Below are 16,749 nucleotides of genomic sequence, written 5' to 3' on the forward strand. Positions count from 1 at the left end.
CACTTCTTAGTTTATTTCAGCTTAAAATCAGAAATATCCTTCAAGAATAATTATCTACATTGTTACTAAATTTTCAAAAACAAACAGCATTAACTTTTAAGGCATTGTGCTAGGCTTTAAGGTATAACTGAAAAATTGAACTGTTGAACAATAACTAATACTCAGTTATATTCTACCTCTCAAATTCTGTCTAGATGAATGTATGTCCATTATGATCTTTTTATTTAGGTTATAAGTATAAACTTGGTTCAATATAAAAGCCAATTTGATCATGAAAACTTTACTAGGCTATCAGTATCCCTATTTAATATTTTTATAGAAATAGCCATATTGCTAAGCTCCTAAAACCTTAGTATCAAAAGTATAGAACAGGTGAATTTCAACTGTTTTTAAAGCAATAAAGCTTTATTCCAGCAGCATGATCTGGCTTGAAGGGTGAAGCTAAAAGCAGTTTATTTCCTCTAATCTAATAGACTCCTCTAGAGCACACAGCTTAATCATGCTCATTCCAGGCTCTCACCACCCCTAGATCCTGTGGGCAGAAAGAGGGCAGTATTTTGGCTGGTGATAGTAGGGTTTTTAAATGTGGCCTCTGGAGAAGAGCAGAGGACATGCTGAGGCACTCTTGGAAGAGAAGAGGAAGTAGGAAAGTATACAGCGTATAAATTCAGCTTTCTGTCCTCAGGAGCACTGACTCAGGAGTGGGTCAGCAACGTAACTAAGTAGTTCCAGCATGAACCAGAAAGAAAGTGAAAAGGTTCTTCTACTACTGACCTAACTGGATAAAATCATGGCACTTAATAAAAACAATTCCAATTCCTAAACTAGACAATCCAGGAGAAATAACACAAAACCAACAGACCACAACACTAAAACAAGCCACTCTCTTAAAATTCCAACTGCCTAAATACAAACTACAGCATTTTGAGACTAGTCTAGTGACCATCATTACAAGAAAGCATTTTTGGCAGAGGGATGATCTAAGTCCTGTAAGGAGAGCCTTCCTCTCAAATGCCTATTCAGACACCAGTGAATCCATCATATCAGCCTTGTAAAATAAAGCTACGGCAGCACTCACCCAGCTGCCTTTACAGAAGGACCCGCAGGCCAGCTGTGTCACACCCAGTGCTTGCAACATCCCAGCCCCTGAGCTTTTATAATTTTGAGAAGCAGAGTTTGAAAAGCATCAGTCTGGAGGTTAATCAGTTCAATGGACTCTAAATGAAAAATTCATTTGTACTGAATCCTGGTATCTTCTAACATAAAGTTAAAACTATATATGCTATTTTTTTTTTTTTTTTAGCTACCTTAATGATTTGGACAGAATAGCAGCTCCTGGCTATGTCCCAAATGAACAAGATGTTCTACATTCTCGAGTGAAAACAACTGGAATCATTGAAACTCAGTTCTCCTTTAAAGACTTGCATTTCAGGTATGAGCAAATGTCTTTTTTTTAACTCTCAACAGAAATATGCATCAAGCACATATTCTTTATGGAGAAGAGCTCTAACCCACGATCAAGTGCAGTGAGGCCTTGGGCATGTTCACAAGGCCTCGTGTACTTCAGTTCCATGGTCTTTCACTGCCCTCCTGTAGCTCTCCATGCCAATCCTGATCCTGAGCCTCATACTCCTCTTCAAGAAAAAAATACCTCTTCTTGAGCAGGTGGGAGCTAGATTTTAGTTTCCTCATACTTGAAACTGATATCCTACTTTGAAAATACAAAAGGAAATACATGTAAATAACACTGATGCAACAGGTGCCAAGGATCTTGTTTCTGTACCTTCCTACTCTCCCATTTGCTTGAAATGTTATTTTGTTTACTTCACTTAAAAATGCAAATAATTTCGAAGAGAATTATTTGAATGTGATGCTATCTACTGGAATAACAAGACCTATTTCATAAGCATGATTTGGGTATGAGTCCATTATTTTCATTGCTGTCACATTATCAAGACCCTCCTAGCAATTCTGTTGTAAAATTATCCATTTACTATACCAAGAAATAGAAATCCATACTATAGTGTTAGAAAATGTCCCTTGACACTTAAGTACCTCTCCCTATGATTGTGGATGAGATAGAATGCTGCTGCTGCTGCTGCTAAGTCATGTCAGTGTCCAACTCTGTGCGACCCCATAGACGGCAGCCCACCAGGCTCCCCCGTGCCTGGGATTCTCCAGGCAACAAGACTGGAGTGGGTTGCCATTTCCTTCTCCAATGCATGAAACTAAAAAGTGAAAGTGAAGTTGCTCAGTCATGTCCAACTCTTTGTGACCCGGTGGACTGCAGCCTACCAGGCTCCTCCACCCTTGGGTTTTTCCAGGCAAGAGTACTGGAGTGGGCCGCCATTGCCTTCTCCCTGAGATAGAATATTAGACATTAAAACCATGTTCTAGATGTACCCTTAAAACATAATTAAGGGTACATAAGTCCATGGGGTCTCTGAGGGTTGGACACGACTAATGTGACTTAGCAGCAGCAACATAAACATAATTATTTAATTAATAAAAACATAATTAAGTCATTCATGCATTCAATAATGGGAATATATTTTAAAAGTAGAAAAAAAATGGGAAAAGGTGACATGAATTATTTGTATCCATTGAGGAAAGATTGTTTCAGTGGGATCAAAGTTTAATTGCTTTAAAACTATTGCAATTACTGACATACAGTATTTAATTAGAATATTATTACACAGATGGCCAGGATACTTTCAAGTTAATATGGAAGAAAGCCCTGAAAACTACCCATTAATGTCAAACACACAAATAATTAATTTTCTGAAAGATGAATGAAAGACCAAACAGGATAAAGGAATTGCAAAAATTGGGATCAACATCTCTTGGCAAACATAAGCAGCTTGTCTTCAGGCCTGTCATCACTCTGGTACAGTTCCTCTTTGGCAACTACTTTCTGCAGACTCCTGATCATTGATCCAGTTTTCAGGGCTGTACTTTGAGAGCCCAAATCCAATTGCTCCTCTGTTCTACCCCTCCTAAGCCTCTCAAAGCAGTTTTGGCACACTCACATTTCTTTGACTCTTTCTCCTCTCCAAATTTCTCCCTGAAACAGACTAGAAGCTGACTGCAGGCCTTGGGGCTAATCCTACCAAGGTTCCCATCACAGAGTCCCCATTAATTAGCAGCAATTGTTGAGAAATAAAATTATCTCTTCTTTGCTTGTCTAATGTGGCTGCTGTAAAAAATTAGTTGAAGTCCCAGGAGAGAATTATAACTTGGTGCTAGCTTATCTTATGTAAAGCTAATGGAATTTTCTGGATCCTAAATTGTCTTATTATTAAAACTGGCTCAGTTTTGAGAATTAACGTCACATCTTGAACATCTAGAAACTCCCAACCCTAGTTTTTCTTTACCACATCAAACAATCTAGTATCTTGTCGGAAATGCTCACTAGCATAAATTATCTTTTTTATATCTCTGTTCCTTGAACATCCAAAGTCTTAGAGTCTTTGCACTTACTGTTCTTAACTAAAATGCTCTGACACTAGATCTCTGCAAGAACTGGCCCCTTCTTATTAAGTTTCCCAATCAAACACTGTCCCCTCATGGAGTCTTGACCACCTTATCTATTAACCATCCCTAAATGTCCCTGTTATAACTATATCCTGCAGAGTGTGGATAAATATGTAACCACAAGCCCCCAGGGATGGAGGGGGTTCAGACTCATTTTTGGCCCTTGAGGATTTCTTGGGTGTAAACACCCTAACAATAGCCATGTTCAGCTTACAAACACGATGCCACTAAATGTAGAACTGGGAAGATACACAAACAGTTCTTTCCAGCCACACCAACGTGAGCCAGTATCATTATGCAACTCATATGATACCATTTTCTCTTTCTGAACTTACCACTACATGAAGCTGCCTTGTTTATCAGTTTGCTCTTTTTGTTTCACGTGATCTGAGGTCCAGAAGGCCAGGGGCCATGTTTGCTTACAGCTGTATCTCCTGTGATTACATAGTGACTAACTCAGAGCAGGCACTCAGTCAGCCTTAATCCTGTCTGGAGGAATAAATGTACTGTGCCAAGCAGCGATGAGCATGGTCTTTACACCCTTACTGTAATATGATGAATGGGTATTGCTATCCTTACGTGAGACAAAGAGTCAAAAATGGAGGCTGAAAACAGGTAGAAGGTTTCTCCAAGATCACACACAGAAATGCGAGAAATGTGATTAAAATGGCTATCTTTCTAACTTCAAAAACCATACTTCTTACACTGCTCAACCCTGACGGGTTATGAGGTAAATTGGGCTGGAAACCACTCTTGTCCTGTAGAGTAAGTGCTTCTTCCAATGTTGCTGGTCATCCATCATTCCCTTCAGAGAGAAGAGGGATAAAAAGACAGCCCACTGGGGAGATCAAGTCCTGTTGCCAGGGCTCTTTGGCACCTCACAAGTCTGTGCTCCTAAAAGGAGGGTGTGTGTGAAACTGCCAATGAACACACAAAAGCTCAGGAAATCATCATTTCCTGAAACATCAAGTTCACTCAGTACCAAGTAATATCATTATCCATACATTTTAAAAAACCAAGTAGAATACAGCATTTGCATTAGGACACTAGACTTCCACTGGTACATCATTTTCCTTTCCTTTTCTAATTCTGTGGTTAATTCTGTAAAGCATTTTAAGTTGTATAAGTAATACTTTCTTATATTGTTGGCTCATATGAAGGAATGAGAAAGGTCTTGCTAATTCTTCAAACAGTAGCAATGCTAAAATGTAAGATATTTGTGAATTGGACTGAAGCTCAATTAAGACTCATTTTGAGTCTTAATATTTTCTATAGTATGCAACCACTACCTCTTTCCCACCCACTAAAACAGGTTTTGAGCTCTTTTGTTTTCTTACTAGCTTTTGCTTTCTCTCTGGCTCAAGAGGATGTGTAATTAAGGACATCATTTATGAGGAAAAGAATGTAGGGAATTTCTCTAGAAATAATATTTAAGCAATGAAATTTTAAAAAAATTCAAATTTTACTATAAAGCGTAAAAAACACAGTTATAGATACTTTTAAGGAACTATTTTAAATCATTAAAAATATTTCAAATCATTTAAATAGTCACAGCAATTGAGATAATTAATCCCTTAAATTCTCACAGCTAAATCACTTTTTTTTTGAAGTACTAAATAGGATTATCCAAAAGTACACAGGCATTCACAGTGTAAAATATCATAGTATTTTAAAATAGAAAGTATAAAAATAAAGTACCTTCCAACTTCATTTCGGTAAGTGCCTAGGTACTTACATTAGCACTGATTTGTATTCACATAGCATAAATCATCCTAAAACTTTTAAAGATAAAGTTAATTTACATATTAAATTCAAGACTGTAGAATTTTAAACAGGAACATCAAAATGAAAAATTCTCTGTCAATGCACTGTATCATCTTCATGTATCACCTAATTTAATGCAAATTACCTTGGAGTGTTTTTTTATCATACCAGAATCTTCAACTGTCAAACTGGTAAAATTATTTCTCTTTACAGAAGTTACTATGTAAATAGAAAATGCAGTGCAAATGTGAACCCTTTTACCCTTGAGTTATCAGTTATAGAGAAGTCCTTTCTTCCTATTGCTCTGTGATTAAAATAATTGAAAGGAGATAAAACTATATGGAAGCTAGGGAAAAGAGGTCAGCAACTATCACAATGTAGAGATTTAGATTTTGTAATTGTAACTATTTTCAACAATATCATAGATTTACCCAATCTATGATAAAAAAATAAATTATAATTGTTTTGAATTTGAAGTTAAATCATGCCCAGTACATTCATTTCTGTTGGAACATGAGACAGCTTAGGAGTGTCTCTGGTTGTCTATCAAGCAATTGTAGCCCAGCTTAGGTTTGTTATCCTCTATTAGATCTCACAAAGCAATAAATCATGTATAACTATACTTTTGTTACAGGTATGTTCACGGCTAATGTTATCAAAATTATGTTATATAACATGATGTCTAATTTATTCTCATGATAGAATTTACTTTAATGACTTTAAGCATTATATTATTCAATAATCAGAGAACTCTTCTGTAGGCATTTTAAGTTACACACAAATTTAGTAGGAAATATATAATGATATTAACAATTACGGGAGTTTAGCGACCCCAGGCTACCTTATGGTGGTTAATCCTTTTGATCCTGTTTTTTAATAACCAGCAGTTAAGGGATTTAGAATGACCTCGGTGCATATTCTTTCTGTCTGCAGCATCTGCCCTAATTTATTTTCAGAACTGGGCACCAGGGAAAGACTTAGTGAAGCTCCTTTGCTAAGACGTGCAATGGGAACACAGATACACCTGGTGGCCCCGACTCAGGTAGCCACCTCAGGACCTTATACCTAGATTTTTTGTGGGTATCAATTTACAACGTATATAAATGTCAAATCACTAGGTTGTAACATGAAATAGTATAATTTTGTATGTCAACTATACATCAATAGAAAGATAAAATTTAAAAAGTTATACCAATTCTGATATAGTCAAATATGTTGAATACATCCCATTCAACACAAGAGCTTAAAATAAATTTCTACTCAGATTAGATCTTATTTTTCTGTGGTCAAATACATAAAGGATGTCAGAAATTGTTATTTTTCCAAGAGAGTCACATGCTTATAGGATGAGCAAAGACATCTTATAAGAAATTAGCTGCACTAGCATTATAGCTATCCTAGACTATGCAATGACTTTGAAAGTATATAAAGGGCCTATTATTTCATAATAACCTATTCTAATATGAAGTATGAATAATCTCATGTAGTTAAATATTTGTGTGTTCAAGTCCCTTCAGTCATGTCCAACTCTTTGCAATTCTATGGACTGTAGCCCACCTCTATCTATGGGATTCTCCACGCAAGAACACGGGAGTGGGTTGCCATGCCCTCCTCCATATTTCGCCAATCGTTTAACATAAATTAGTAAAGTTCAATAGTTTTCCAACTGTCTAAAATGGACTATAAAACTCAACTGCTTAGTCAACTGTTTAACATAAAGCCATAAAAGTCTGATGGCTTGCCCTATATTAATACCATGGGCAGTCTAACAAATAATTGATGTTCAATTGTTGCTTAAAACCCTGACCTGTGAATTTTTAGTTACATAATACATGTCAGGCATTTAAACACATTTTAATATTTAAGAATCCTTTCTTAATCAGACTTAAGGAAACATGTATTAAGTCAATCAAGCAACAAAAAAAAAAAAAAGAAAAAAGAAAAAAAAACTTTTCAAATTGAGAACTGAAAGTTCCATCTAATGTCATCAAAGCTCTAGTTATCTTGACTATTCAGGCAATTAAGGATATTCAAGCCACATCACATATCCATTCACCTCATTAATTGTCCCAGTATATTTAACCAATCCAGATATTCAGTCAGCAAATATACATGTTGTCCTCTGATTTCTATTATTGTTTTTCTCAGAAAAGTGATGATGAAGTGTGTATTTATATTTCTTACATGCTCCACTTTGGGAATCTCCACATTTTTTTCAATGATTATAATGCTTTAGCGTTATCTGCTCATCATATCTGACTCTTTGCAACCCCATGTAGTATAGCCCACCAGGCTCCTCTATCCAAGAAATTCTCCAGGCAAGAACACTGGAATGAGTAGCCATTGCCTTCTCTAAAGTAAGCCCCAATTAAAATTTAGAGGATATAAACATGAAAAGACATGTAAAAAATAAATTACCACAACAACAGCAAAATAAAATGTAATATCCAAGAGAATCAATATTAAAGCAAAACTCCAGCCACTGATCTGCTTTGCCAATGAGCATTTCAGTTCAGTGACAGCATATGACATTAGAAAAAAGGTCAATGCTCCCTGGACCTGTGTCTCTAACATCACTCTGCATTAGGAAAAAAAAAAGTTTTATCAAGTGAGTCATAAAATGAGAAGATTATTAGCATGCAATCTAAGATTTTTCAGAAGCCATTTTATCAACATGAATAAAACCTTAAGACTAATCTTTGTCCTTCCTTCCTTGGGAGGCTGTAAGATATGCTGAGAGAGAGAACCGTGGGCTAAGGATCACTTACATAACTTATACCTCTTATCAACTAAATATTTGACTAAAAAGGAGAATAGCTACTTTTCACACATATGTGTTAATATCAATAGCAGAGTTCAGAGAAGATAAATGATCAAAGTCAGGAGATAACCAGATGTCCATTAAAAGAATGCAACACAACCCTTGGGAAGGGGTAAGTTTTAAAGTTTTGCACTGTTATCTGTTTGGCAACACAAAAAGGTATTTTCTGACCTGGGGAAAGGCGGCTCCACAACAAATATGCTTCTACTCTACTTGGTGAGGATTTGACAGCTAACAGTAGGTAGATGTACTTGTTAGGACCTGTAGTCTAAGGAAGTAGACCTAATGAACTTCACAACAAAGCTTAACATTCACAACATAGCTGTCATACATAAAGAACCTAACATGGCACCTGCAGCCTCAAATATCAACTGGATTAATGAGCCTTGGGCAAGCTGTTTAAAGAGATAATTGTACCTATCTTATAACTTTATGGTGAAGTTTAAATAATTGTCGACTAAAAGTTTTAAAGTCTGAATGCATATTTATCATCCTTGCTTCCATAAGGATGTTTACTAAATTAAAAATTAAATTTGTTGGCTAATTTTTACATATTATAACCTTTAAGTCAAAACTGTCCTCTTCCTCCATTTATATTGCAAGTCTCAAACTGTAGAGGGTTTGGTAATTAGCAGCACTTACAATAGTCTTTACCCACTCCAGTGTTCTTGCCTAGAGAATCCCAGGGACGGGGGAGCCTGGTGGGCGGCCGTCTATGGGGTCGCACAGAGTTGGACACGACGGAAGCGACTTAGCAGCAGCAGCAGCAATAATCTTTGAAAGTGAAACTGAAAGTCCCTCAGTCGTGTCCAACTCTTTGCGACCCCATGGACTATACAGTCCATGGAATTCTCTGGGCCACAATACTAGAGTGGATAGCCATTCCGTTCTCCAGGGCATCTTCCCAACCCAGAGATCGAACCAGATCTCCCACATTGCAGGTGGATTCTTTATCAGCTGAGCCACAAGGGAAGCCCAAGAACACAGGAGTGGGTAGCCTAACCCTTCTCCAGTGAGTCTTCCTAACCCAGGAACCGAATCTGGGTCTCCTGCATTGCAGGTGAATTCTTTATCAGCTGAGCCACAAGGGAAGCCCAAGAATATAGGAGGGGGTAGCCTAACCCTTCTCCAGTGAATCTTCCTAACCCAGGAACCGAATCTGGGTCTCCTGCATTGCAGGTGGATTCTTTACCAGCTGAGCTACCAGGGAACGCCATAATAGTCTTTATTGAGACCAAATTTAAATTTCTAAACCATGTAACTATTGAACTCCTAAACATCGTCTTCAATAATATGAGCAACTTCTCTTTCAATATACTACTAAATGGAGTGATTTTGCATTGGTGCACACATATTTGAGGAATTTTAGTTCTATACGACTGTTCTTTACTGGATTAATATGTCAAATATTAAGCACCAGAGAAGTACAATGTGTGGTACTTCTGATTATCTCCAATAAGTCAGCTGACTGATGTTTAATACCCCAATATAGTTATTACCTTTGAAATATCTGTACAGGTTGGGTGTTCCTTGGTGTTGAATATTTAATATCTTGGAATCAAGCTATTATGAAAGCCCTGTAATTTTTCCTTTGCCTCTAGTCTCTTCCTCATCAAATCTGTCTTCAGATTTGAACTCAGATCAAAGTGACCTAACAGTAAGCACACAAGCAAATGTTAATTCCCTAGTTCAAAATCACCAGTGGATTGCCATTGACCACAGTATAAAAACTGATCTTCTCATGTAATAGAAAAGACAGAAAATCTATTTCTGGTCTAACACCTCAGGCTTACTCTTGGGTGCTCAAATCCTTTGCTCTTGCTTTTGCTCTTATTGCCTCTATCTGGAACATTCTTTTTACACACTATCTTCTCTGCAGTTTCTGATCACTCCATTTCACATACATGCATACACACACAGACCACACACACAACTACTACCACTACAACCAGATCAGAAGATTCTCAAGACTGAAAATCTAACACTTAGAATGTAATAAATGCTCAATATATATTTGCTGACTCAGGCCATAAATTTCAATATTTTACCATAATGTTCACATTCTCCAAAATATAATTGCTTGTCTCAAGCATGCCATGTTCTCTCATTCCTTGATGACTTAGACATGCACTTTGGGTAAAAATCCTCCCTCCATTTCATTAACATGGAAATTATTCATTTATTTGCAAGTATTTATTGCATGTTTGGAGAAGGCAATGGCACCCCACTCCAGTACTCTTGCCTGGAAAATCCCATGGACGGAGGAGCCTGGAAGGCTGTAGTCCATGAGGTCGCTAAGAGTCGGACATGACTGAGCGACTTCACTTTCACTTTTCACTTTCATGCATTGGAGAGGGAAATGGCCACCCACTCCAGTGTTCTTGCCTGGAGAATCCCAGGGGCGGGGGAGCCTGGTAGGAGGCCGTCTATGGGGTCGCACAGAGTTGGACACGACTGAAGTGATTTAGCAGCAGCAGTGTAGATAAGGTCCCTGCCCTCATGAGACCACTATTCTATCAGGGAGATGATAACTACTAAACATATGAAAAAATAAATCAGTCATTGATTGTGACAATTACTATAAAAGAAATGGAGTGATACAACAGAAAGTAAATGGGCAGTGGAAAGAGTTAACAGTTTACAAAGGATGCTCTAGGTGGCTATCTGCAAAATCTCGATATTGATATTAAGACCCGAACACTGAGGAAAAAAACAGTCTTATGGAAGGAAGAACTGAACCATGTTGCCTGGAAGGGAGATGGACTATGCAAAAGTCCTAAGATAGCAAAATTTAGATTTATATTAAAGGAGCTGAATGAAAAGCATTGTGATTGGATTGCATTGAAAAGAAGAATGGTAGGAACTAAGCTTGCAAAGGTAGGGATGAACAAAAACAGGTAGAACCTTAGAGGTCATCAAAAAATAGTTTGTGTTTGATGCTAAGGGCTTCCCTGGTGGCTCAGTAGTAAATAATTCGCCTGCAGTGCAGGAAATCCAGGAGACGTAGATTCAATCCCTGGGTCAGAAGATTCCCTGGAGGAGGACATGGCAACCCACTTTAGTATTCTCATCACGAAAGTCCTAGAGACAGAAGTGTCTGGTGGGTTACAGTCCATAGGGTCACAAAGAGTCAGACACAACTGAAGTCACTGAGCATACACTAAGGGGAAAAGAAGCCTTTGAAAAATTGTAAGCAGGAAAGTGGTATAATAAGATTTACATTAGGATAAAATTCTGAGTGCTGTGAGAATTTGTTTTTAGAGCTTTTAGAAACAGGGAGACCAATTAGAATATTTCTATAGTATCCCTGGTGAGAAACCATGGTGGCTTGTGCAAGAGAGGAGTTTCAAAGGAGTGGATGAATTAGAAACTGCATTTCACATGTGCACTATATGGAAGATAAGGGAAAGAGGGGGATTACAAAGGATTCCTAGCTTCTTTATCGAGTTTCTCTGTCCACATTGGTGCTTTTTACCAAAACACAAAACCAGAGGGAGGACCAAATTTTCTAACATTTCCTTTAAGTTTCATGATCACTCAAGGTGACTTAATCATCCTCTGGGCTCATATTTAACCTTCTATGTTAGTGTGTACATATATATATATATATATGGACATGAATCTGAGCAAACTCCGAGAGACAGTGAAGGACTGGGGAGCCTCGCATGCTGCAGTCTATGGAGTCACAAAGAGTCAGACATGACTTAGTGACTGAACAACAACAACAAATTAGAATATTTATTAAAAAATATAATAATTTATTTTTCTCTTTGCAAGACAGCAAGCTCATTGAAGACAGTGACTATATCTTTTTATCTTTGTGTCAGTAGGCTCAGCACAGTGTCGAGTACATAGCAGGCAGATGGAAATTGTTCAGATGAACTAATGAAATGAATGTAGGAGGAGCTCAGTGAACAAGCAAGACTTGTAGCATCAGAACTATGACAACTTTCAACCTTCTCTGGGCTCTAGTAATTTAAGAATACAGATGGTCTTTGATCAAAATCTCTAAGGCCAACGATATCTTACCAAACTTCAAACTGCTGTAAATTTCCCAGTTGCTCAAAGTCAGTATGTGAATTATTTTACTCCACCCTGTGTAAATACATGCTAAGTTGCCTCAGTCTGACTCTCTGCGACCCTATGGACTCTAGCCCTTCAGGCTCCTCTGTCCGAGGGGATTCTCCAGGCAAGAATGCTGGAATGGGTTGTCATTCCCTCCTCCAAGGAATCTTTCTAACTCAGGGGTCAAACTCACGCCTCTTACATCTCCAGCATTGTCAGGCGGGTTCTTTACCACTAGCACCACCTGGGATGCCTGCATGAAAACCAAAAAATAAATAAAAGTCCTCTTTTTCTGTAGTCCTTGAGCTGCAAGTTACCCGAATAAGACTTACTTCATAATCGATAAAAATTAAAAGACTACCTTTAAGCATATGAGAGCATTCATTTATAATTCCAAATGTTCATCTTAATGTAAATTTTGGAGGATATTTGCAAGATTCATTTTTCTGTTATCCTTACTGTTTTAAAGAATGTTTGATGTAGGTGGACAGAGATCTGAAAGAAAGAAATGGATTCACTGCTTTGAAGGAGTTACATGCATTATATTTTGTGCTGCACTCAGTGCCTACGACATGGTTCTGGTGGAAGATGAAGAAGTGGTAAGTCTAAAAGGAAGACAAGATCGAGATAAAAAATAAGCATTTGTGATTTCCAATAGGACTACCCCACTCCCCGACTCAGTTAAGAACTTCCAAAGACAGATGCTATTTCTAGATCCTTGTTCATAATCCCCACCATTAATATCTTGCAAACAACAATCCCACACATTTTCATCTTTTATATCTAACAGAACAGAATGCATGAAAGCCTTCACCTGTTCAACAGTATCTGTAATCACAAGTACTTTGCAACCACCTCCATTGTCCTGTTTCTCAATAAAAAAGATCTCTTTCAAGAAAAAGTTACCAAAGTGCATCTTAGTATCTGCTTTCCAGAGTATACTGGTAAGATTCTTTTCCTTTAATTCCAAAGTAGTAAATTCTTGTATAGAGATCCACTTTTCTATCTGGACCTTGATGTATAATATTTAGGAGTTTTGAGGCTTATGGTACTTTTTGAGTCATGATCCACATTGGAATGAATTTTACAAATAAAACAGGAAACCCTCTCTACACTGCCTGCATTAAAGCAAAGTTCTAATGAACAAAGGGGAAGTGGTTAGGCCAAACGGGGCTGAGACTCCATATAATGTATCAAATGGCATTGCAAACTATATTATCTTAAAATTATGATGAATATAAATTTTATTTCAAATTGGCATCTTTTAGATATTTCCCAATGAAACTTTGTAATGCTGTACTAGATCTCAGTGACTCTTCAAAGTCAGAATTAAGTTTCCAGAGGAAGATCTTGAATCAATTTGAGAATAGTGACAGCTTTTTTTTTTTTTCCAGTTTTCCTACCTCCTAGAGTTTTAGTACTGACCCTGTTTGCTATTGACTATAAATGTCAGGTTCTCTAGAAGGGTTGTATTTTTTTTTTGGAGACTGGTGTGGTTTTTTTTTTTTTTTTTTTTGGTAAATAGTTATATGCTCTGTTGTCAATGAAACTGTGTTAAATGGAGATATTTATGGTTTAAACACAAATATGGGCTTCCCTGGTGGCTCAGTTGGTAAAGAATCCGCCTGCAATGCAGGAGACCTGAGTTCAATCCCTGGGTTGGGAAGATCCTGTGGAGGAGGACATGGCAACCCATTCAGTATTCTTGCCTGGAGCATCCCCAAGGACAGAGGAACCTGATGGGTTACAGTCCATGGGGTCGCAAAGAATTGGACACGACTGAGCGCCTTAGTTCAAGCATAAGTTATAAATCTAGTTTACCACTTAGATATGTGGGTAGCCCAGATGTACTAGGGTTGTGGCACTTTGTCAAAATAGCTACTTAGGCTAATCTATAATGACTGCTTATAGCTTTTTTATTTATAAATATTAATTATATGCTTATATATTTGTCATGTAATTAAGTATAATTACATGAATGTTGTATTGATTGTTACAAATCAAATATAGAATCATAATTAAGCACTTAATGTGTTCCAATAAGTTATAATCTTAATTTCTTAGAGCAATTTTAGTTGATAGAAAAAGTGAACAGAAAATAGAGAGTTTTCATATATTTCCTCTCTGGTCAGCTCCCATCATTTGCCTTATTAAAACACCTTGACTTGGTGTCATACATTTATTTTGTTACAACTGATGAGCAGATATTGATACGTTATTAACCAAAGTCCATGATGATATTTTACATCAGAATAAACTCTGTGTTACACAGTCTGATGGGTAATACCAAACGCATGTCAGATACCCAGCATTCTCGTGTTACCCAGAATAGTGTCACTACACTAAAACTCCCTGGGATCTACCTATTCATGTCCTTTTCCTTACCTCCAACCCTTACAACCACTGTCCTTTTTACTATTACTATACTTTTGCCCTCCCCAGAATGTTATATAGCTGGAATCTTACAGTACATGCCTATCACTTTTTCAGTTTCATTCACACAATTTTTTTTTCCTCTCTCCTACCTACCTTCAAAGTCCAGCTCAAAAACTACCTCATTATGTATTCCACTCATCTTCAATTTCCATTCTTTCCTTTTAGTTCATATTAACACACATGCACACACGCATGCACATGTTTACAAGCATAGTCTTTGACTTACGTCTAGGCTTTCTTACTCACTTTGTTGTATAAATACGTTAGTTGTTGCTGTTGTTTAGTCACTATGTTATGCCTGACACTTTTGCGACCACAGGAACTGTAGCCTGCCGATCTCCTCTGTCCTTGGGAATTCCCAGGCAAGAATTCTGGACTGGGTTGCCATTTCCTTCTCTAGGGGATCTTCTCAGACTCAGGGATCGAACCCACGTCTTCTGTATTGGTGGGTGGGTTCTTTTTCACTGAGCCACCAGGGGAGGCCCCAAATATGTTAGTAGTTCCACTATATTTTGATGTTTTCATGCAGAGGTTACATTTTAACCACTTGGAACCCTCAATAGGGTAAGCATAGTTTCCAACACAAAGTAGATTTTCTATAAATCCCTGATAATTAGCCATTGCCATTTTGATTTTTTAATCCTGAGCACATCAAACAGCACACTCAGTAAAATTCTAAAGATTATTTATAATTGTACGCTTTTTAAATGCAATTACGGTTTACTTCTTTAACTTTTTTTTTTTTTTTTAACAAGGTCCAAATACATTTGAAGATGCAGGGAATTACATCAAGAACCAGTTTCTAGACCTGAATTTAAAAAAAGAAGATAAGGAAATTTATTCCCACATGACCTGTGCCACAGATACTCAAAATGTCAAGTTCGTCTTTGATGCAGTTACAGATATAATAATCAAAGAGAATCTGAAAGACTGTGGGCTTTTCTAATTAATGCTTTTTTTCTTCCACTCCCGCTCCTGTACACTTTTCAAGATATAAAAGGTGCTGTGTGATATGTTTAGTTTTAATAGATACTAACTTGAATAACTAGTGTTGTAAGGCAAAAATTTTCACACAAGCATTTTAATGTATTGTCACCTTTCTTTGGTAAGCTTTATTTGAGGTAGCAAGGATTGGGGGTGTCTGATGCCTTCAGTTCTGAAAACTGATACATTGTGGTAGCACTCTTACTGTACATATCAGTGACACTGAATTTTCTTGGAAGTAAATTCTGCATTGTGGCCTATTTTAAAATCATAGAACAATGGGGGGAAAAAACAATGTCTTCTATATTATATCCATTGGCCAGAATTTGAGAGGTATTCATTTTTGCTGATAATATATCTGTGCCTATACCATAGAAACATTCAAAGATGATATATGTGGCGTTTTATTTGTCAGTTACTCCTTTTCAACCAGTGCAAATGAAATGTTCACTATACATGTACCTCTTGATGGAGATTACACATGCCAAAGAAATGCATACAATTTTATCTGCTACTTTTCCATAGGAAGAAAAAAAGTATTAATGCTGAATTTACCTTTAGAATTGAGGATTTCAATAACGTATTTTTGTACCAATCCAACTGTACCAATCCACATACCATGTGTGGTCAAGACAGTGTAAGACTGCTCAGGCTGAAGAGTCATCCTAAGTGGAGTACTCCTCTCCCCCATTTTATTTCGGAGCAGCGTGGAACATTATTACAATTAATGGTTTGAGGACAATACATCGTGACCACAAGAGAAAAAAAATAATTAAATATCTTAGCACTAGTGTGTTTTAACTTTGTGAATAAGAAGTAGGAAGTAAGAGTAAATAATTAGGAGATTATTTTAGAAGAGAAACTGAGCTTCTTGTTTGTAGCATATGCTCCTTTCTAATGTTATATGGTATGCTAGTGGTCAAAGCGTACTCTTTAAAAGATTATTTGGTGCATTACGAACACAATCATTATTTATGAACAGAAAAGATGACTTTATTTTTTTCCTTTTTTAAAGTGCGCATCACTTACAACATATATTTTTAAAACATGTCTGATATTTAACTTATCCACTTTTGAAGGTGATATATATAGGTCAGGATAGGAGAGCAGTGCATAAGATCTATAATTACTCCGAAAAGAGAGCT

The 16,749-nt window shown here is 37.0% G+C and overlaps 1 protein-coding gene across 1 annotated transcript in view; it reads left to right on the plus strand.

Moving 5' to 3' along the window:
- GNAT3 (G protein subunit alpha transducin 3) overlaps positions 1-15,990 on the plus strand; it is a 54,816-nt gene extending 38,826 nt beyond the window's left edge. Inside the window, exons 5-8 of the mRNA XM_069587782.1 lie at positions 1,304-1,432; positions 12,654-12,783; positions 12,975-13,128; positions 15,376-15,990. Of these exons, the coding sequence (XP_069443883.1) occupies positions 1,304-1,432; positions 12,654-12,783; positions 12,975-13,128; positions 15,376-15,566 (604 nt within the window). The 3' untranslated portion in view covers positions 15,567-15,990. The remainder of the gene's footprint in view (positions 1-1,303; positions 1,433-12,653; positions 12,784-12,974; positions 13,129-15,375) is intronic.
- The last annotated feature ends 759 nt before the right edge of the window (positions 15,991-16,749 follow it).

The sequence above is a fragment of the Ovis canadensis genome, chromosome 4 (assembly GCF_042477335.2).
Source record: "Ovis canadensis isolate MfBH-ARS-UI-01 breed Bighorn chromosome 4, ARS-UI_OviCan_v2, whole genome shotgun sequence".
Taxonomy (NCBI): domain Eukaryota; kingdom Metazoa; phylum Chordata; class Mammalia; order Artiodactyla; family Bovidae; genus Ovis; species Ovis canadensis.